General features: G+C 43.7%; 1 protein-coding gene across 4 annotated transcripts in view; it reads right to left on the reverse strand.

The window, feature by feature from the left end:
- DCLK1 (doublecortin like kinase 1) overlaps positions 1-23,728 on the reverse strand; it is a 1,138,541-nt gene that overhangs the window by 116,069 nt on the left and 998,744 nt on the right. For all 4 annotated transcript variants that reach the window (XM_078657178.1, XM_078657179.1, XM_078657181.1 and 1 more), the window contains one exon: positions 2,073-2,206. In XM_078657178.1, coding sequence (XP_078513304.1) covers positions 2,073-2,206 — 134 coding nt within the window. The remainder of the gene's footprint in view (positions 1-2,072; positions 2,207-23,728) is intronic.

Below are 23,728 nucleotides of genomic sequence, written 5' to 3' on the forward strand. Positions count from 1 at the left end.
CAAATGCAAAAATTGCACTCGCACCTTTGCGAGTGCAATTTAGCTTGATGAATCAGGCGGTATGTGAATTTGTAAATTGCAAGCTTGGCAACTGCAAAATGCTATGTACATCTGACCTCTTACTCTGTTTCGTCTTACTCCCACAGAAACTTCACCAAATGCTATTATTTGTAAGTGGTGCAATCATGCACATTATTACATCTGCTTGTAAGAAGATGATAATGCAACAATGCCCATACTCCAATGGGAATCACCACTGTTACTGCTTGGCCTTACAGATTAGTAACAATATGTTATGTATACTGAATGGGATACACTTTCAAGAAGCTCAAGGTTTCTAAACCTACAACTCATGTAAAAAGAAAAACCACATGACCTAGAAAGCAACATGCTGTTTCAAATTGCATAAAACTATTACCAATGTATCACTGCTTAGTTTTACTCTTAGTGTCACACACAAGGCAATTACATGACACACCTAAACACATTGAAAACATGAACATGTCAAATATTAGCAATCTCAAAACCTAGCCATCCGTGACTTTTTGCAAGGCTATTGACAGCACTGTACACAAGTCCAAATGAATAGCTGGTGTGCAGCAGCACAGGCTGACCAGCACAGAGTACTGACAAGAGTATTGATAACCTTTTGATAACGTCTTTAAGTGCTGCCCAGTTCAGTCCAGAGCCTGCAGATAAAATATAATCCTGCCCAGTGGAGCTTTTGCGCCTAGGAGGCCTTTAAGAGTGTGTTGCTAAGCAACACTTTAGCAAGTCCTTTAGCTGATGGAACACGTTGAAACAGTAGCGAGTTTCAACTTTCCTTAGCAAGAAAAGTGTGCAGCAACTGCTGCTGGAATTCCAAAGTTGCTTTTATTTTCCTACGAAAATGTCCTGCTTACTCTGTTCCTGGGTCCAGGATTCGCAAGTGCAGTGCCCGGGGTCGCAGAAGCAAGCCAGAGGTAAGAACTGTGACTCCTAAATTACGTCTATTTATTTATGGTATTTATAAAGCACAAAGGCAGGGGAACGCTGCGTGAATCACTAGACACAGGCTTCTAAGGCAAAGAAGGTAGGCATGCAGGCATGCTTACAATGAGAAGTAAAGTCATTATATGTGAGAAATAGAGAGAACAATACTGTACAACAGAAAGAATAATAAGGAAAGGGGCTATTTTCAGTTATCAAATTGCAATAGACCTTTGATGAGTACACTTTTATTGCACATGACCATACAGGCCCATATTTACTAACACTTTGTGTTTTGGGTTTACTTCACAAACCTTATACATATCCAGCACTTATGTTTGTGTTGGAAGTTACTTTCTGACACAAATCATGATCCAACATAAATCATGATCTGTGTTGTAAAATTACCTATAGCAGTCCAAACTTTGTGCTACTTTGAATTCAAGGGAAGTAGAATGGGTGATACGTGGGTGTTACGTGTTGACACAAATCCCCATCTACTATCAATTGGGAGTCAAGGAATTGCAACAACAAATTATGCCCCCTCGAGGCAGATGCGACCATCGAGCCCGACCATGGGGCAAGCTGTACAACTCTTTACATTTTTCCTGCTTTCCATTGTGCTGCATTAAACATCACACATGCAAAGCGGGAAAAGTATGAAAGGATAATTTTTGTATTGGAAAAGGTTCCTTTCAGCACAAAACCTATGCTTGATAGTACGCACACACCCTTGCACTACTTTGCAAGTATGTGTGCCTTGGTAGCCTAAATTGTGCCTGCGCAGGGAGAGAGGAAATCATTCAATCAGGATTTATAAAGCACTGTTAATCACTTGATAGGGTATCCAGATACCATATATTAGTAAAACAGCATCATGTCTTAGTAGATATGGCACTAGTTCTGATCTCTCTTGCACGCAACGCAGCACAGCAACCTTTGATGCTGCATGCATGAAAAGTTACTGAATCTGCACCTCGATTTGTTAATATCGTTACAGCAAATGAGTACCACTAGGTTATTAATAGTTATTTGTTTATGTTAGATTTTTAGCAGTAAGTGGGAAATTGATTTCAAGAGCAAGGAGAATGAAAATGCATTACCCAGTTTCAGCGATGATTTCAGGGGCAACATATGTCGGGGTCCCACAGACGGTGTAAAGAGGTCCATCCACTATTGTCGCCAGCCCGAAGTCTCCCAGCTTTAAGGACTTGCTGCTATCTTGGTGCTCATAGACCTAAAACCGCAAAAAAGTTTAAAGAAAATATAAAGTGCCAGCAAACATTCTGCCATCCTGCAAACGGGCAGAAGGACACATCTGAAAATGTGTATGCATCAGCAGGCTGCAGAAAACATAACGTAGGACATTTTTCACAAATTAATTAAAACAACCAGCCCAAGAGATTCAAATATTCCCACATTCCTTCAAATTTGTTTTCTAATATGCCGCATGTAAATCGAAAAATCGATGGTGGGGGATGGCTACGTATATGACCTTATCGCCAACATAGATGGAGTACTGTAATGGCCTCGGCTGCTGGTCACTGGTATTCAATTATTTAGAAGTTTTACACAACACCCTACGTTGTACGGCAGCACCGTTAAAGTGTACCGGTCCGCAGGAGGATGTAAGCAGAACAAAAGAGATTCAAGAGAGGGGAATCCACTATCTGGCACTCATCAGACATTGCCCTTGGCCAGGCTTCTGCCAAACAGTTCTGAAGAGTTTTGTTTTGGTAAATGCCTTACTGCGCATGTGTTTTTGTTCTGCCCTTTGACCCTGAAACAGGGAGAGCCGCAGTTTTGTCCCCTGTACCCTGAGTGATGGGGATTTATGATTGTTGTCCAATCACGTGTGAGGTGGATGAGTGGGAAGTCCTAGTGGGTGGTTTAATGTGTTCCTAATCCTGCTAGTTCTGGCACATTTTGCCAGTCTAATTTGAACTGTCTAAAACATATTTTGGTAGGTGAGCAAGAGAGGAAAAAACACAAAATTGGGAAAGAAGTAATAAAAGAAAGACAGACAAACCATTGCAAAGAAAGAAAGCAAGAAGGAGGTTTTCGCTTTGCCAAGCTTGCTTTCCAACTACATGCATCAAGATGCATGTGCTGGCAATCTTGGATTGGGTTTTTTAATAAATTGAAACCACTTAAGATAATTGCTGATGCTCATGCATGCTTTTTGAGGCACATAAGCATAATGAAGCATGCACATACACATTCATTGTGACACGTGTGCATGCATCAAAACACAGGTGGGCATTTTTAATTTACTGATTTAACATGCTGAAAGGCCATGTTACACTGGTAAAACAAATGCTAAAAAAAACGATAAAAATAAAGGAAGAGAAAAACATGCATTCCCAACGAGTGCTCCATAAAAAAGAAAATAAGCATTAAACAAGTCAACAGGTCTGACTTTTGCATAGCTACAGTACCTCAAGTAATTACTAGATGTCACTCTTGAGTCAGAAGTAGGGTGTGTGAAATTCACATAGTTGCTTTTGTGTAAATGCGTTGAATTTCAGCAAAATTACAGGAAATTACGCGTAATTATGTGAAATGCAAATCCATCATTTTGATCAATAATTTATTTTGAAATACAGCCTTAAAGCCAATCATATGCAGACTGAACGCTAGCACAAGCAAGAGTGTAACACCTGTTTTGGAACTTTTTAAATTTAAAATCCAATCTGCTGTGTTGTATGGAGCCGAGATATGGGGACCTTGGGCTAGAGAGAGCTTCCAGGGCTTGGATAACAAATTCATGCGAGCCATTGTAAGGGTCCCAAATAGTACACCTTTAATACCCCTCCAGCTTGACTTGAACTTTAAACGTACAGATTATTACGCTATTTTAAGACCATTAATGTTTTGGGTTAGGTTATGGACCACTCCAGAATTGGTAGAGTACAGAAATGGTCTACAGGAACTAATGAACCTTGATTCTTTTAATTCCATCCAGTGGCTTGTACATATCAAAAAATGGTTTACGCTCTTGGGCCTGTACTCAATGTGGGAGACTCCTGATAATTTACCGGCCTCTTCTAAATTAATAGTTAAGCGGGCCTTTTGGTCTCACATGAGCGACAAGCTCGTACATGGAAGTAGAGTTGGGTCCGCAATTCAAGATTTTCTATCCTTTAAGGATGAATTTCGCTTCGAATCATTTTTGGATGAAATAGAGCCACCTATTGCAAAATCCCTTTTTCTGAAGTTCAGATATGGAATTCTTATGCTGAACTATAATACAGAACGATGGTCACAGAAAAGACTGGGAGATTTGAATGTCCAAAGCGGGTGTTGCCCCATGTGTTTAAACCCCTGTATGGAGAATGAGGTTCATATGTTGTTTATATGTAGTGCCTACATGAAGGCTCGAAAGAAATGGTTAAAACCCATGTGCACCCTTCTAGGAACCAGATCCTGTTCTATAGCTTATAGGATCATAAAAAGCAATACAACCCAGTTCATTGTATTTAGCATAAGCAGGTTCCTCTACTCTGTATACATTACTCGCAGGAAACATGGTCAGGTACTCTGAGTAGGACTTCTGCATATGTTTATAAAAGTTTGTAGCCAAAATGAAATATGTCTTAAACTGAGGTGGTAAAATTTATTTTTGTAATATATCTTAAAATTTACTGACTTGATACATTTTAAATTTACTGACTTGAAATGTTATTGTATGTATGTTGTTATGATCTATTACTTTTTAAATGTGTATATGTGTCTTTTATGGCCAAAATTGGCCGAAATAAAGAAATAAATAAAATAAATAAAAATACAGCCTTATGTCAATTTTTCATATAAGGACGCATATAAGTAAAGCACAGCTAGCAACAGCAGCTCACGTTGTTTTGATCCCGTGCGTTCGCTAAAAAAAGTAGTGCGTGTAATTACAAAAAGTGGTGTGATGGCATACTTGCGAGAATGTCGCATAACAAGCTTAACGTGAAATTCTTGAAATTACACATATTATGCAGGCATAATTTAAATTTCACCCAGGCCTACACTAAGCCAGCATAAATCTCTGAAGGGTCCCTTTTGTGACAGGCTGTCTGTGCACATGTACCAGACTGACTTAGATGGTAGTCACACACCCTCAGTCCGCACACGTTTTCATGTGGAACCAGACCGGTTCCTTCTAACGTAGCTGTGCGGCAACACACCTTATCTTTAAAAATGTTCCAAGGCCGTTAACACTCTCAATCTATTTTAGCACGATTTACAGTGAGTGAGACTGAGGTAGTGAGGCTCACAGATGGCAATTGCATATTATGAGAACATTTCCACCAAAGTACAGCTCTGCCATAGTTAGACCTAGACACCAGTGTGACACATTGATCATATGGAAAAAATGGACCTTAACAGCAGAGTCAATGTCATTTTTGTCAAATCTCACTCCTTCTTGCACTTGAGGATTTATCATATTTCTCTGACTCAACTTCTGATTAGATTCCAGGCCTTTGTTCTCCCTGCTGAACAAAGTTAATTACTCTATTGGCAGCTGGAGAATCAAAGGCCTACCCACACAATAAGGCCATTTACCAGACCTTGGGCCTGGGATAGGGACTGAATCTACAAGAGATATTTCATTTTTTAAACTAAACCTGGCCTGGGAATTCATACCCTCACAAAAACCAAAGAAGGGAGCCAGACTTCTGGAGCCAATAAACACGAGGGGCTCTCTCCACTGAGGTTCTAAGGGAATGGACCAGGAAGCTGAGGCAGGGCTTAGTCTCTTAGAGAAGGTCTTTCTGCAGACCACTTACAGTCGCCATTTTGAAATGTTCCATAATGCTCTGGAGGATTGTTGGGACAGGGTAGAGCGATGGTGTGCCACTCTAGAATTGAGTGGTCTTGCCTAGCTTCTGGAACATTCCAGAAGTACTTTAAAAAGCCATGGCAAGAGAGATCCTTGAGAGAACAGTCTGTACCTGAGGTAAGTGGTGCTAGGGGAATGCCCATCCGGAAGACGGAATACACCTGACCCCACAGCAAAGATGGGCTCATGGATTTCTGATAACAGTTGGCACTCAGGGACTAGGACTTTATTTTCCAAGGCCAGTGGTGCAGGTCCCCCTACACCCTCTTGGGACAGTGGAGGGATAGAACTTCTGGGGAGGATGCAGGAGCGGACTGGGCCTGCAGGAGTGTGACCACCATAAGGAGGGGTTCAATGACCTCAAGTGTCCCAAGTGCGCTAAAAGCATCCAAATGATGGCATGGGACATGGAGGGTGCAGGCAGGAGGGGACAGTGACTATGGTTGCTACTGAGGAATGCCCCAGGCCCAGGAGAAGGGCAGGACCTGTGTGAGGGAGAGCATCAAAACAACAATTGCAAAATTCAGAAGCCAAGGAGGCCTGAAGAAACCACTCCACTTCTCACATGCAGTGTATGATTGCAGATATTGACTAATCAGTGAAGCCGCATCTCCACTGATGTGGAGTATGTCCCCAGGGCACTGGTTTGATGTCCTCTCAATGAGGTTATTTCATCTTTGGTACCCCAACGTGACTCAATGAAACTCAAACCATGAGTTATGAATAACGTTGTTTTATTCTCTATAGTTTTTCATTCATGTTTTAAATTCTTTTGTAGTTCCAACATTACATATTCCAGCGGACCTTTAACAAATCCCAATGCATTTCGACTCCTAGGGCCTTCATCAAGGGGTATTCTGTAAATAATAATTTAAAGCCATTGCTAAATATACAAGAGGGACCACATATAATCAATATTTTAAGTAAATTATAGAGCTTCGTGATCATGTCATGCCCATTGATTGTTTCTTAAAGTTTCTAAATATCAGACTATAAGTGCCCGAGTGCGTTTGTGCCTGTGTCATGCCACTTTTGCACACCGGTCGTCTCTTTCTTTGTAGCCGTGTCGTGTCTCTTTTGTGCATATCTCCGTGAGTGAGTTTATTAGTAAATTAACACACGTTTTCTCACGGTTGTAAACATTGGTAAAGATGCACCTAAAGCTACGATTACATGCCGATAACATTATGTCCTGCGTACCTGGGGGCATATTATTAAGCCAGGGCGATACATTATCGCCGCTGTTATCGGGAGGAAACTGCCGCTAAAGCGGCGATAATGGGCTGATAATATGCCCTTGTGAATTCCCATAGCAGCCCAGGTTAACACCAGAACCTGAGCTGCTATGGGAATTCACAAGGGCATATTATCAAGCCCATTATCGTTGCTTTAGCGGCAGTTTCCTGCCGATAAAAACGGCGATAATGTATCGCCCTTGCTTGATTATATAGCCCTTGGTGTGTTTATATCCTGTGCGGTATTGGTTCAAAAAGTTTTCGGTAACAGTGCCCGATATTTACATGTCATGCTAGTATCAAAACTGTGCCGGTGATTAAGTGATTCGTCCATGTATCAATGGCAGTTTAGCTAAGAGCTTATACGTTTGGTTGTGCACTGACTAATACCTAACCAATAAGATATTTACTAACGTCATTATAAAAGAATTCCATTCTAGGTAGTCTTAATGGTGTTACTCTTATTTATCATGACACATTTTGTCTTTAATTAATATGATGCTAGTCCTGTCAGTAGACTTGTCTTTTGAAAAGTACACCCCATTATATTTTGTCTAGTGTCTGTGGGAAGTGTATGTGATCTTATGGTTCAGGGATTGCTCGTGGTGTGAACTGTAAGGATTGTACCATTATAGGTATTTGATTAAAGCATGGTAATGTACTTTCTTTTTCATAAGTGAAAAAAACAATGACTGGACAATAATGTAATGGATGTTGCTTGTTGTGTGTCTACGGGCTGGAGTACTAGACCACACCAACTCATCTGAGTAGACCTAGGACTGATCTGCCTTGACACCCTGAGAGAATCAAGTGGTACATTGTGGCATTGGATTCACCGACAGAAGGAAAGTTGCAAAAGTATTACTTGTTAAGGACTCACATCCTTCACAACTAATAACCCACTTTCTTACAGGATGTATGCATTTTTATTATCATTTTTTGGAAAGCATAAGGATAGGCAACATATTTAGCCCAGGCATAATAAAGAGAGCCTTATTTATGCCAGAAAAGCATGTTAACTTGCCCAATCAGAACACTGTGATACAGAAATGCTCCTGAGTGTGACAATAACAAGAATAGGGAGGCGGAAAGCCATTGAATCCAGGGAAGGGGAGTGAGTAGCCCTGGGCAACATGTTAATTATGTTCACTTAATTCACATAATTTCACGAATTGCATGTTGCTCTTGTTACCTGAAAATCCTCAAATTATGCCATTACACTATTCGCCATAAATGTGTGCCATTCACTTTAAAAATGTACAGTGAATGGCACCATTTGCTCTAAGAATTTACCTTGGATGCCCGGGAACAACATAAATGTGTGCCATTCACTTTAAAAATGTACAGTGAATAGCACCATTTGCTCTAAGAATTTACCTTGGATGCCCGGGAACAACAGAAAGTGACCAGCTGTTGTTTATTGTGCATTGTTTAGATGAGTCCTCACATGAAAAAATAAATGTGAGAAAGTACTTCCAACTAAAATATAGCACGAAATGAAGAATTTTCATTTATCATAATTTTGCTGAAATTTTACACAAGTATGCAAAAGCAAATTACATGAATTTCACATACCCCTATAAGTCAGATAGAAAACAGTCCTGTCCAATCATGAGCAAGGGGCTGACCCAAAGCCTACTTTTTGCATACTGGAATCAACGGCTCTATCCACAAACATCTAAATCTGCCTGCAGCCAAGACCTGAAAAACATGGATTCCCTAATCTCTTTTTAATGCTCTATTAACCATGTGGTCCCTATATTGCATCTTCCATTAAACACAATTCATTTCATAATGGAGAACATGGTGGAGATGGACCCCTCAAGTTCTGCACAGTAACCAATTACGCACTCATCAGGTTTTTATTTACTAACATTTGCATGGGTGGTCTTTCAGAGCAATGTATAGTAATTAGATGCTATGTGTTGTTCTGTATATGCCATGCAAGTGCCCACACAAATGTTAGCAAAAATATCCCAAAACTACTTCATAGGAATATAAATAATCATCACCAATTACCTCTTAGTCAGACCACTGGGCAATTCTTTGGAGAGTGGCCCCTGACTGGCCCTATTTCCCAGAGTGTGATGTTATTTTCCATTTCAGTGCCATCCTAGCTTTAGCCCTGGCCCAGTTTGCAAAAGGTGTCACAAAATACAGCATCTAAGGCTGGAAGAGTTTTACACCTTTCAGAAGAAGTACTTTTATATTTCACGGTAATGGGGACTCATTGGTGATTAATGAGGTTAGCCTGTCAGGCATGGTGTGCTCATCTGAATATGCCTGTCTTATTAACTCGGCCTAATTGGTACATCTGCAGCGTTCCAAAGACCGTCTATAGGATATATGCTCACCTGATGAACCTAGGGATGCCCTTTGGTGGTGCCTGCTTCAGGCGCGATGTGATGTGTCGATTTAATAAGGAACCAGTGGCAAACATTCATAACCTCATTAGCTTTTTGGCAGAAAAGAAACTGTCCACATTCAATAACTTTGTTTTTTTCTGTGTCTGCTATTAAAGAACCATGCTAGTCACATGAAACGCGATTGAGTGGTGGGCCATTGCCTCCTTATTAAAGGATAATGCACAGTTCCATCCACGGATATAATGGCACAGATTGTGGCAGCCAATGCTAAGTGTTTTACCTTTGTAGTAGCAAACAAAGCACCGTACCTGTGTATTCTAGCCTATGTAGGTCTTCTATTGAAAGGTGAAGGGTTAGATGCTGTTATTAGTTTACAGAATGGAATAAAAGCTCAGCCTAGGCACCTCTCTAGAGACTCTGCCCTTTGTTAAGCCCCAGGGTGCTCTTGTTAATTGTTCCTCCTGCAGCATATACATTGTCCTGCAGCTTTCAACCATCATCTGACGTGACATCAAAACAAGCATTTACAATGCAACGGTCTCGCCTTTGCCAAAGTTAGAGATATTGGCATTGTAAATGACAACATTTTTATTTATGTGTTGGTTTTGAAAACAGATAAATAAATGGCATTGTCATGTACAATGTCAATAGCTTAATCTCTCGCAAACGCGAGACCTATTGCATTTACACCCACAGAGAGCCCCCCATACACACACAGAGTCCCACACACACAGAGAGCCCCCCCACACACACACACAGAGCCCCCACACACACACACAGAGAGCCCCTACACACACACACACAGAGCCCCCCCGCACACACACACAGAGAGCCCCCACACACACACAGAGCTCCACACACACACAGAGCCACACACACACAGAGCCCCCCCCACACACACAGACAGCCCCACACACACACACACACACAGCCCCACACACACAGAGCCCTCCCCCCACACACACACACAGACAGAGAGCCCCCCACACACACACACAGACAGAGAGCCACACACACATACATACACAGAGATCCACACACACACACACAGAGCCCCCCACACACACAGAGCCCCCCACACACCCACAGAGCCCCACACACACACACAGAGCCCTCCCACACACACACACAGAGCCCCACACACACACAGAGCCCCACGCACATACAGAGCCCTCCACACACACAGAGCCCCCCCCACACACACACAGCCCCACACACACACAGCGCCCCCCACACACACACACAGAGCCCCACACACACACACAGAGCCCCACACACACACACAGAGCCCCACACACACACAGAGCCCCACACACACACACACAGAGCCCCACACACACACACAGAGCCCCACACACACACAGGGCCCCACACACACACAGAGCCCCACACACACACAGAGCCCCACACACAGTCAACGCCTCCCACACACAAAAACTCCCCCCACACACACACACACAACACCCCCCACACACTCACACCCCCCCACACACACACAGAGCCACACACACAATGAGGAACAGGGGGGGCAAAAAAGCGAGCACAATGAGGGAACGGGGGGGCAGAAAAGCGAGCACAACGAGGAACAGGGGGTTGGGGGGCAGAAAAGCGAGCACACCGAGGCAACAGGGGGTGGGGGGGCTGAAAAGCGAGCACGGGGCAACAGGTGGGTGGGGGGCTGTGGGGGGTGGCGTTGTGCGTGGGGGGCTCAGCAGCATCTAAAAGCAGGCTCTTGGTGGTCCGATAGTCCTGTAGTCCGCCCCCGAACTGACCTGGTGAGCTTCTGAGCTTCCCTGCAGAAAATGGCGCCCGCCCGGGCGCTGAGCTGTTGGTGGTGGAGGAGCACGGAGCGACAAAACAGTCACTAGCTCTATATTAGCGTTCCTGTTCGTACCAGAAGCCCACCACAAAGCCGAAATCTAATACACGAATGAATAACAGTCTGATTGGGAACATAGGCAGCCACAAAAAGGGAAACAAACAAACATTCTCAACCTGCACAGTATGAATAGAATACCACGTGCACATAATAGCTTCCCAACTTAAGAAAGGGGCCTCAAACACATGCCTATCAGCCGACTACGCTTCTTTTTCCCTATACTCCAACTGCACACCTCACTCCCACGACGCGTTAGCCCCAACTAGCCAAATGATCCCACGTTATTTGCATAGAGCCCATCCTTACGGCAACGAGCCCATCCTAAACTTCTTTCAAAGCATCCTTACGGCAACGAGCCCATCCTAAACTTCTTTCAAAGCACCCCCAGTACCTCTCCCGTCACACCGACCCTAGCTTCCCAGCCACAGACCACCCCACTATCTCCACTCTCCTCAGCTTAAACCAAGCGACCCCAACCAACCAGCCTCAGCACCCAGAGCGCTTCTTAAACTACCTTGGCCTAACCCATACCTTCCTTATCCGCCATGCCACCCCCGCCGTGCCTCGGTCTCCGGGGGGCGGGACTGCCTTCCTCCAGCTTTGGTCAGTGCGGGCGGCTTCGGGCGGACGCGCTGCTGCCTCGGGTACCGGCGGGAAGTCCGCACCGGGTGTACCTGCTACTGTGTCGTGTCCGGATGTGGAAGTACCGAGCCTCCCCAGTGCCCGAAAGCTGTATGTCCTACAGAAAACACAGACCTGTGTGCCCGGATGTCAGGTGTCTCCCGGGTGGCGGCACTCTATCCCTCTCGTCGTGGCTGATCTTGTGGTATCAGAAAGTGACTTCACTCGGTCTAAGAGGGGTTGGGAATAGCAGTGGCATGCGTAACCTGTATTCGGAGTCTTCCCCGTTCCCAAAGCTTAACGTAGGTCTATGTCCGGAAGGAGACAGACCCGGAGCTTGGGTGGCTAGGAGATGACATGGCTGTCTTGCAGCTGCCCCAGCAACACAGGTACTTCCTTGCAAGTTGATACAGTTAAGAATTCAATTACTTTGAATGCACTGTTTGCTACCTCATGTATTGTTTGCTCACAATTGTCACTTTTACCTCATGTAACAGCTCCGGAAACACCACCACGTTTCTCCGAGGCCCAGCAGAAATGCCTCGGAGAAACGCAGCGTCATTTTGGTATTCGGGGGTGTGTTTTTCTTTATCTCCTCTTACCATTGGCTGGAAGGTAAAATTCCAGCCAATGGGAAGAGGAGAGAAAGAAAAGAGAAAGAAAGTTAAAAACACCCCCCCGAATCCCAAAAATACGGGGCTTAAACGGAGTGATGCCCCTCTCCTCCAATGGCTGGCCTCCGTTAAGGAAGCCAGCCAATGGAGAAGAGGGGCGGGTTCAAACCCCACTCTCTGAAACATCAGTTTTCTCCCAGCGAGAGCTGCGCAAGTGCAGCCTTCGCTAGGCGAAACCTAACAAGCGCAGCCTTCGCTAGGCGAAACCTAAAAAGGGTTCAGGAAGTTCTGCGCAGGCTCGGATTGGTCTGTAGGGCAACCTGCCAATGCCCAAAGGGCTGGTATGACATGTCAGTGTTTGGGCTGTTTGTTGGCCTGTTTTTATGGTCTGGTGGGCGATTTTTTACTGTTTGTTTCCCTCACATTACCTCAAATATTGCCTGCAGCAAACACGAATACACGTAGTGCTCCATACTTTGCAAAACACTTATACAGCGTGTCTTTACAAGTTCAAACCTTCCCTGATTTGAACATCTGTGCCACTTTTCTAGCTATTTACTTTGCTAATTAGAGGCCACTTTTTTTTTTGGTGCCTTGGCATAATTTCTCTTTTAGTCCAACCCTGGTTCTGAGCATAGCAATCCAGAGTTAACTTCCTTACAATTAATAATAGTAATGTCTTCAGAAAAAAATAACTCAGCTTCGTAGACTTTGCTTGTCATTTAGAAGATTTACAGTGGTATATTGAAACTCCAGGCCAGCAATTCTTAACCTTTTGAGGAAGTCCACTTAATAACTGCTAGAAGCCGGGAACTCTGGCTTAAGCAATTTGTACTATTTATACCTCAAAAGAATACAAACAAATTAATAAATTATGAGATATATAGGTCACAAAAAACATATAATGATTGGAATGTTAATTTTAATGGAAAGGTTGGAGCTTTTTAAAATGTGGCTTTATTTCTAAAAGGGAAAGTGATGTGCAAGTCTTTAGCATTTCTCTTTGCTTGTTTTCCTCCTTGTGCAGGCTCTGTTTTTTACCCGTGCATACTGGTGTCCCGTGCATACTCGTGGCCACCAAAGATTTTGTTTGCTGCACTTGTGCTTCTGGTATGAACCAAGCAGATATCAACTTAACTTTTAGCCTCCAGTTTTACAATACTTAATATTTACAGAATGTTTTAAAATTTATAGTCTTACATTTTACTTTTTATGCATATATAATTTATTAAACTGCTGATATTACCTAATTTTCTAAAGAGTTGTGGACCACCGGAATAGGTGTTGCAGACATCTAGGGGTCTGCAGACCTCCGATTAAGAACCAGTGCTTTAGAGTGATGAATCATTGTGAAGGGAAACATTAGATTTGCTTTAAGGTCGGTCCTTTTTCACTAATTGGCAACCATCTTCTGCAACCATCTTCTGCAAGCAATTGTTTGGGAAGCAACTAACATTTTTATGCTAAGCTCGCAGAAGATCTAAATGTTACTGATCCCCTCATGCCCTTTGCCAAACTATCGCAAACATATGATCTCCCCTGAGGACAGGTCCTAACACTGATGACACTAACCACAGACATGGCACTCACAAGGGCAGAGAGCGGAAGTAGCCGCCAATAGATGCATTCACTCAGATGTTGTTGACACTGGGAAATAGACGATGAGTCAACAGACTAAAAACAATGACTTTCTGAGAGCTAAGTGGGACAAAGATCTGGGTGTTATCGAGGCACTGAACTGGCCCTACAATAAGTATGCCTTGTCTCTATACATGCCTGCCTTAAGCTCATCCGATTTAATTTCATCCACAGATGATACCTGAAAACTGTGTGTCTTTCCACCCAACTATCTAGCCTTTGAAATCTATGCAATATTCACAAAAACTCGGCAAACAATTGAAAAATATAAAAATGCAAGGGTGGCACAACAGCCCAGGCACACCAACCTTGGCACAAAAGTGCACTCATTGTCAGGTGGTTGTGTGCATTTGATCAGGCAATATGCTGTCACTCATAGTGCAAGAGAGACACTGGATGAAGTGAACTGACCTATAGCTCTTTGCTGTATGCTGTGGTGGGCGGAAGCAACATGTGAATTACACTTGAAGAGACCAGTGGCCAAGGAGGGCTGACTGAAAGCCTCTGTATGTGTGCATACGTGTAGGTATTTTTATTGTTAATGTTGTAGAAGACTTGAGGCTGGAGAGATCAGAGCTAAACACGAGTGAAAATTCTACTCCCTTAAGTGTATGTGAAAGTTGCAGGAGCAGCTGGGAAGTTCTTTTGTTATTTACATATTACTGCATGCGTAACGATTGATATATGCTCAAAAGTATGGCAAGCATGCCACTGCACTTTAAAAAAAAAAAATTCCACAAGCAAAATAATATTCACCTTGGAGAAAACCCTTCCTGTAACAGGTATTTTCACCAATTTGTGGAGATTTAAACTTGTTTTAAAAAAAAAATGTAAATCTTTAATTACATCCAGAATGGGAAAGTGTATTTCAATACATTTGTTGCTATTCACAAAATCACATGATCATGGCCGTTCGCCAATTTTCCAAAGCATCCTGACTTGCAACGCTCAATGAGAAGCAGATTTTCTCACAAGTAATCTTGCACAATCTTGGTGCAATATTACATGTGAGTCGATCGCATTCTAAGAAAAAATTCACGTTTTTTTAATAGAAAACATGAAGTTCCAATTCTAATTATCAGTACATTTTTATTCTTAGTGCATTTAAGTTCATTGTATGTGTACAAATTGCTTTGTGAAATGAGCTTACAATGCAAAAGGTAAAGCAATGTAGTTAGTCATGACCCAGCAGTCCATAACAAGGTAACCCACACGAACTAAAAGCAAAACCTGTGAGAATCATGCCCAGTTTTTATAACAGCAAGTATATTAATTCATAAAATGTATTCAATATCAAAGAGAAAGTATAACTGTTAATGCAAAACTCAATAATTAGTTACACTATAATATTCCACAGTGTAATACTGTAAATAAACTGTTTATCACATATTTACGCTTAACAAAGCGGTAATTAGTATCTTAAGTATCAATGTTTATGATTCAGATTAGATATTAACTAACTGCAAATATAAAACCTAGCAGTGAGAGGAGTTCAGATCAGAAGCAGGGAGGGATGGTGGGTCAACAAAAAATTCTCCAGCACGATACAAAACCAATCAAAATGTGTGGCTTTATCATAAGGGCCTGAAAGGGATGTAGAAAATTGAGTATACAGTGGCATCAAGAAAATATAGAATAAGTAACACATGAACCTCTCATGCAGCAAAATAAGAGCAGCAGTTCATGGAAGGCCTGTGTCACACACATCATGTGTGAAGGTAAAGGATCCTTTAAGGTCACAGGCCCACAGGCCCAGTTCTTAGTTAGCTGCAGGCCTAGGGTCGTCAGGGCAACCTACATGCACGAGGTATGAGATCTTCCAACAAATATGCTTTGGAACTTGGACAATATTTCTCCACGCCCAGGGAGCAGGGTCTGAGGTCCTGATTGAAGTCCTTGTTCCAACCAACGCCTCACATCTGGAATGCGGCACAAGCTTGGAATGAATGGCTTGGAAAACTGCATGACTCTTCACATTTTTCGAATTTTGGCTGACACGGCTTCTGTCCTGGGTTACTCCAAAGCCTTGCCTTTGAATTGACAGAGAAAGTAACCATGCCGTCTGCAGTGTTCTGTGTACTCTGTCAGCGCCGCTCACGCCGGTTCTCCAAAGAGCATGTCATTGTTTTACAATCCTGTGACATTTAACAGCCTCGTGCCCTGGCTGCTCACTTGGTTCTTGGGCTGAATCCCACAATTGGAATCTGTCACTCCAGTTGGGCTCGCACTTTTTTTTTTTTACTGTGCCAGAAAAAAATGTTGCACAGAAAAGATCTCATTAAGCGCAATTAATGCTTTATAGCCAAACCGCAGCTCATGAAACACATCGGGCCCGATTCACAGAATGAACTTAAGACTAAATCCTAAACTTACTACTATTTGGTATTCACAGAATGCACTTACTACTTTCGGGATTCACAGAGTGAACTTACTACTTTCGGGATTCACAGAATAAACTTACTACTTTCGGTATTCACAGAATAGATTTAAGACTACTAACTCTAAGTCCGAAATCGGGGAGTAAATTACGGCCCGGAGGCGGAGCTTCCGGCTTGGGGGCGAAGCTTCCGGCCCGGAGGCGGAGCTTCCGGCTCGGAGGTGGGGATTTTTGCCATGCTGAAATCTCCAACTCTGGGCCGCAAGCTCCGACTCTGGGCCGGAAGCTCCGCCTCCGGGCCGCAAGCTCCGCCCTCAAGCCGGAAGCTCCGCCTCCGGGCCGTAATTTACTCCCCGATTTCGGACTTAGAGTTAGTAGTCTTAAATCTATTCTGTGAATACCGAAAGTAGTACGTTTATTCTGTGAATCCCGAAAGTAGTAAGTTCACTCTGTGAATCCCGAAACTAGTAAGTGCATTCTGTGAATACCAAATAGTAGTAAGTTTAGGATTTAGTCTTAAGTTCATTCTGTGAATCGGGCCCATCTGCTTTGCACAACAATAACTGTTTGCAGATTTACCGAAAGGACGCTTTCATTCTCCAGTTTTTTGTTCTGGAAATATCAGAAGCCTTTATTGCTCAATATCAAGTGGTCAGTGTTTAGCAACGTGTTATAAGCATAAACCTGTGGTTTGTTTTTGGTTTTGTAGACCTAGGAAATAGCCCAGAAGGCAGGTCCTTTCAGCATCCCAGGATATGGGACAGCATCACCATCCCCACCAGAGCGGCTCCTAACCCGGGATTCAGAGAGGAATTGATGACCTATTTCTTAACAGTCCTCTAACTCAGACTGTTCTTAAGCACAGCAAGCTGATGGCCTCAGGCTGAGTATGATTTATAAGAATTCCTATATAATTAAGTAAATAAATACAAAACTAGCACTACCAGAGTTCAACTTCAGCTGATCAGTGTCGGCACAACAGCATCTTCTGAGGTTGCTGTCCATGGAAAGTTACTCCTAGCAGAAGGCCTTGTGTGCATGAACCTGCTCCCCTTCAGTTGGGGAAATGCATCATCACAGCTAAAGTCAAGCGCTAGTACTGGCGAAAGAGTTTAAAAATCTAGCCACTCTGCTCTAGAACCCATGCACCTCCTTAATCACAAGCAGGAACTTTGCTGCTGGACTGGTGCTCTAAGTCAGGGGCGTAACTAGGGTTGGTGTCACCCAGTGCGGGAAACTCAAGGTGTCACCCCTCACGACTTACCCCATGAATCCATGATGAACCTCCTCCGAGTCCGCAACAGCGTTCACTCTATATACTAGCCCCTGGCACAGATCGGACTAGTCCAACCCTCAGGCACGGCCGCGATGGTTCTCTTCACCAGCCCCTGGCACGCATAAATGTCTTTGCTAACCTCTGGCATCGTTAGACATTTTTCAGTCCCCCTCTGGCACATACAGGGCCCTCCCTTACCTATCATTTGCCAGCCTCAGACACATGAGAACCACTGGCACGGATAGAATCTTCCTCAAGAACCCCTGCACCAGGTAGGACCCTCATCACCAAACTCTGGCATAAGACCTTCATTGAACATCAGAGTTTCTGGAACTTCTTCTGAAACTCCTTGAAGAGGCACACCCCATCACACCAATCTTTGGCCTAGGCAGGGACCCCTCAACGACCCAGGCACAGATCCTCCTCGCAAGTCAAAGATACTAGAAATAACTATTCCCACACCCTGACTAGTGTGTGTGTGTGCTTAAAATAAAGTGATTTGTTATTACGAAAGTGAATGAAAACTGTGTTATCGACCTCGGAAGGATGACAGGTGGAGTTAACATCTCTGTTCTGCAAACCCGGTAACCTCGGACAACCTACAGATCTATTCATCAAAAAGATATATACACTTGCGGGTTTTGTCTGGTTTTGTTGAAATTCTCTCCTCTTGCTCGTGTGTCTACGCCCTCCCCCTCTTTCCAGGAAATGGTGGCTAACGCTGGGTTGAGCTGCAATGTATTTTACAGTTGTATAATCTTCTACTGTTGCATTGTCATTTTAATTGCTTCATTGTCGGCTAACAGATCGTTTGCATCAATTCCGCCACTTGAACTAAAGCACCTGGAGATCATGGTTTGTAAAGCGAGCGGATTCAATGTGTACATGCAACGATCTGGACTGGTACCGTTTTGTATAGCGCCTCGGTGCCCTGGGAACGGTTAGCACTTTCACAAAATGTAAAAACAGAAAGAGAAACAGACACATTCCATCAGTCAGTTGTTGTTTTGGTCTGTGGCGTTATCAAAATGATGGGCCCAGGTTACTGCTATGCCATCAATCAAGGCATGTGGGTTCATCCAGGGTGACGTGATCCCTCGTATAGTGCTAATGTACCAATAAAGAAGTAGTGATGCAGGGCTGAGGTGAACTGTTAGTTTGTATGTATGTGGTGATGTCTACACAGGTGCGGTGAAAAGCAGTGACGTGTAAATGTATGGGTAAATAATGTAAAGTAAATTGGGGTAATGAAAGCTCGTGGGTGAATGTGACGGGGGTCACTCAGGGGCAGGTTACAGCTTGTATACTCCCTTGGGCCCCTCGGCCGCTTGAGGTGCAGGTGTATGATGGGGTAGACTCATTCACTATCAAGGGTCTCGGGCAGCAGGAGGGGGAGTCTCCAGCAGCGGGCGGGGGGAACCTCGCTCGGCAAGGAGGACAGAGGAAGCCTGGCGGAGAGCAGGAGGCGGAGAGAGCTGAGGAGTGGCAGCGGCGGCTGCTGAGCACTGCGGAACACGGTGTCACCCCATGTGATGGTGTCACCCGGTGTGGTCAGCACCCCCGCACACCCCTAGTGACGCCACTGCTCTAAGTACATTTTCCATGTACGAAGCAACAGGTTGGTGCTGGGCCTGCCTGGTGCTTCTGTTTCCCGGTTCACACCAATATTTCAGCAGACCGTCATCTTTAAGCACGTGGGTGTTTGTGAGGTGTTAAATAGGAAAGTTCCTACACATAAGTATTCTGCCTGCATCACAATGTACTTTTCGAGCTCTTCCCTTCTGTTTCACAGCACATCCATTTACTCCCTTCAAAAGCATCTTGTTGTTGCTCTCTATTCAGACTACCATATTTGTTTCCACTTCACATTCTCTCTACGACTTATTCTGTGACACAGTGTTCGTACTCTGCACAACCTAGCACCTGCGTAAATTGTGCTATGGATTTACATAGTGTGGAAGGTCCCCCCGCGGAACACCTCCCTGCCGCTTAGCAATGGAAGGCGGTGAATTGCACTGCCTTGCGGTACTCTAGATTTATCAAGCCCTGCAGAGCCATGCGGGGGCCTTGTGTTGGCTTGATAAATCGTACTTAGGTTTTACGCCGCCCTTGTGATCCCTTGCGTGACAGAAGCGCGACGCAAAACCTTGATAAATCAGGCCTTGTGTGTGAAAGTGCACCAAAACCCCCCATATTTTCATCAGAAAAAGTGGTAGTGATTTGTGTAGATTTTCTTGAGCAGTTTGAGGGTATTGTGCAGCTCCATAAAACGAGCTACCTTTTGAAAATATACCATAAGCATGCCTCTCCTGGAGTTACATTGTTGGTAAATCAGGTCCATATTTTTTTGCTTAATTTATTTGTACGTTTTAATTCAGAAAAACAGCCTGTAAACACATATTTAAAAAATGCCAAATGCCTCCATAATTTCTCAAATTGTACGTGGTGTGGCTGACAGCACCGTTGCAACAAAGCCCGTGAAAAGTCCGCTTCCTTTGCTTTCCTTCCTGAAGAGGCAGTAAACAGGCCTGGGAATTCACGGGCATTTTCCATTAGGAAGCATGTTCCCTGTTTTAATGAAGCCATAAAAGGGTGTAATTACGCTGCGCTGATTGAATGCAGCCACTCATAATTGCGCGAGACCACATGCTCCCCATTACTATTAACAACCCCAGCGTTCTCCGGGCTGCTGCCGAGGCCACTGCAGATGGCAACAAACAGGCAGAGCGCGGATCATCTGGGGTTGTTTATGGCTTTAAAGCTAACCAGGATTTGATTGGTTTAAACGCCCATAATAGGCCCAATTATGATGGATGTTGCAATTAAACATGGTAGGTGTACTTTGCCAACGTTAGTTTGACGGAAATAGCCGCGAGCACTCGTTTAACTTACAGGAACACTCCCTGCAAAAATGCACACGATTCACAATTCGTAAAAATGCAAGTCAGACTCGATGACTTTTTGCTGTGGGAGAAACAGGTAAACTGAATCATATTTCATTGTGCTATAAATGGCTTCATGCATAGCTGCGCATAATTTTTGCAAACCGTATTTTCCAAAAGTTTTTTACTGCTTATGAAGAAGGTTGGATGTTGTTGTGTCGGGCAAAGAGGGGTTTGGTATTTTTGTAAGCAGTGAGGCCTTTCATTTCACCATTCCTGCATTCGCCGCTGCACACTTGACTCACCTTTAGCGCTCAGAAGTATCTAAAACCCAATGCAAAGCACTTCCTAAAGCTACTTAGTAACTATTAAATAAATATTCCATTACCCACATCAAGTGGGGGCTCTGCTTTCACTGGGTACAAGACAGAAGGTTGTCACTATCCCCCAGATTCATCAAGAACACATTTTGCTAATCCTTAATAGCGAAAAATACCGAATCGCTATTAAGGAATAGCAAAATGCTATGCATCAAAAAATCACTAAAAAAATAGAGATTTCTAATAATTCCTTAATTGCGACTCGCAAATTGTGAGACGCAATTAAGGAATATCTCTCCATTCATTCCTATGGGCCTGTAGGCCCATAGGAATGAATGGGAAGACAATCTCAATTTGCTAATCGCAATTAGCGATTCGCAAATTGAGATTGCGATTTCAAGGGTGCAGGGGTGTCCAAAGGACACCCTGTTGCACCCCTGAAATGATGTGTGCACATATGTTGCGCACACACATGCCCTTAGGGCATGTGTGTGCGCAACATGAAACTTTGAAAATTTCCATAAAGTTGTACTTCATGGTAATTCGCGTGCCCTAATAGCGAATTCGCTATTTTTTTTCACTTTCATGCATTGGATTTAAGGAATCTCAATTTGAGATTCCTTAAATGCAAAGAATCGCAATTTAGCAAATTCTTAATTAGCGATTTTTGCATTTGGGATGATGCATCCCAAATGCAAAAATACCGCTCGCAAAGGGCCAGATTCTCAGAATCTGGCCCTTTGCAAGCGGATTTTTGTTTGATGAATCTGGCTGTAAATGAGCTGAAGGGTTCCTACTATTAAAAGGCTCACTGCACAACCCCAATCCTTCTGTTTCAGTGACCTGGTAAACCGTTTTTCTAGAGTTATAATGATGCAAGGCTGTTCGTCCCTCAAACCAGCCTTTTTAGATTGACAGCAGGAGCAGGACATTTTTAATAATTAAATATGGCTCTGTGCTGTTTTCTCTCCTTTGTAATGCAGTGCTGTAACGTTGGTTGCTGCGCTGCATTGTGCCCAAAATATAATAAATCTGGGCTATACTTGGAAATTGTGTTTACACCGGCTATGGATAAAATATCATCTTTTCCAGATGTTAGTGCAATGAGGCCTCAAGAAAGCTTTTTGAATCAGTCCTTCAGTACTTTGACGTTGCCCGTAAGCATTATTATGGATGTGAAGTATTGTGTGATTTTTTTGTACATGTGGGAGTATGCATACATTAAAATGCGAATTTTTCATCGAGACATATAGAAGCCTGCCTGTATGTCGGAAGTTGAGATAGGTGTTTCTATTGCCATCTGCTGTTCTAATATGTAAGAAACTAGGGGGCATATTATCAAGGACGGTGGTAAAATTATCGCAGTTTTATCGATAATGGGCTTGATAATACGCCCTTGTTAATTCCCATAGAAGCCCATGGTAACATCAGAGCTGAAGCAGGCACATGGTACAGGTAACAAGCATTAGACGTTGATCATCAAGTCTACCACTGGCGCTTTTACAGCCTCAAGTGCCTCGCCCTACCACTTTCAGTTCTTAAGTCCCTTGCTACAACTATCGATTGAGTACTTTGGTCTCTAACTACAGGATGTGTGGATAGAAAACGTCTGTCCCTGCAGCCCCTACTAGCTCAGAGCTTTGAAGTGATCTAGGTGCTATAAAGCGCTTTATGAAACCACTAAATAAATATATATGATTGATACTCAAACAGCACATCCCTAGCCTTAGCCGGGTAGGAGTAGAGTCAATCCATGGAGAGGGGCTGTTAGGAGATAACACGAGGTTGGGTCCATCCACTGGGGGTATTAGATGTTGAATATTGCATTAAATTGGACATATAGGCACAGGGAGATTAAGTGATTTCCTCTGGCTTACACAATTTCACTCACATGTGAGAACCAAGAATTTAATCCAGTTCTGCGGATTTCAGAGACAGCATCTGAACTACTAGGCAACATGCAGGCCACCATGTGTGCAGGTAAACATCATGAACATGAATATGGGCACAGGAAGTCTCCCTAATGGGAGCCACTAGCTGAGCCCACGTGTAAGGAAAGTGAAGAAACGCCGCAGGCTACTGCTGTCAAACTTTGGGCATTCAGGGAAGTTTGCTAACAAAGCAGGGTAAGCTGTTTTCCCAAGAGACGCCCCCACACGCTCCAAATAACAGTAACGAACTGTGGCATGTGACTGCCGGAGCTCGAGCTATGAAGGCCCACCTTGTTTTTCCAGAGAGTGCTGGCATTTAATGAGGATCGTGGTCCGCATTCCTGAACGTTTCTGGCAAAAACACGAATCCGAAAGTTTAAATTCTGCAGCCGAGCCCTGAAACCGTTTTGTACACATGGCTCCTTGGTTTAAATTATACCTGTGCTTAGAGCACAGCGGGAAAATGGTCTCCTAAACCTGTAATTCTCCCAGATGGGAATGAATCATAACCGGCGCGGGACAGGCCTTTTATTCCACCGGGCATTTCCACAGGGGGCTGGTGCCCTTGGAGGACGGTTTTGAAAGCTGGTTCTGCTCATGGCGTTTGTGTCGCTTTCCCCAGTTCTAGAGGTTAATTGCAGCAGGCACAGGAAGGCTTCAAGAGAGAGTGAAAGAGTGGGGGGAGGTGGGAAGGGAGAGAGTACGTGATCAGAGAGGGGCGAGAGGAGAGAAAGTGAGAAAGGATGGATGGAAAGAGAAAGCGTACGCGAGGAGATGAAAGAAGCGGGTGCG

The sequence above is a fragment of the Lissotriton helveticus genome, chromosome 8, assembly GCF_964261635.1.
Source record: "Lissotriton helveticus chromosome 8, aLisHel1.1, whole genome shotgun sequence".
NCBI lineage: Eukaryota > Metazoa > Chordata > Amphibia > Caudata > Salamandridae > Lissotriton > Lissotriton helveticus.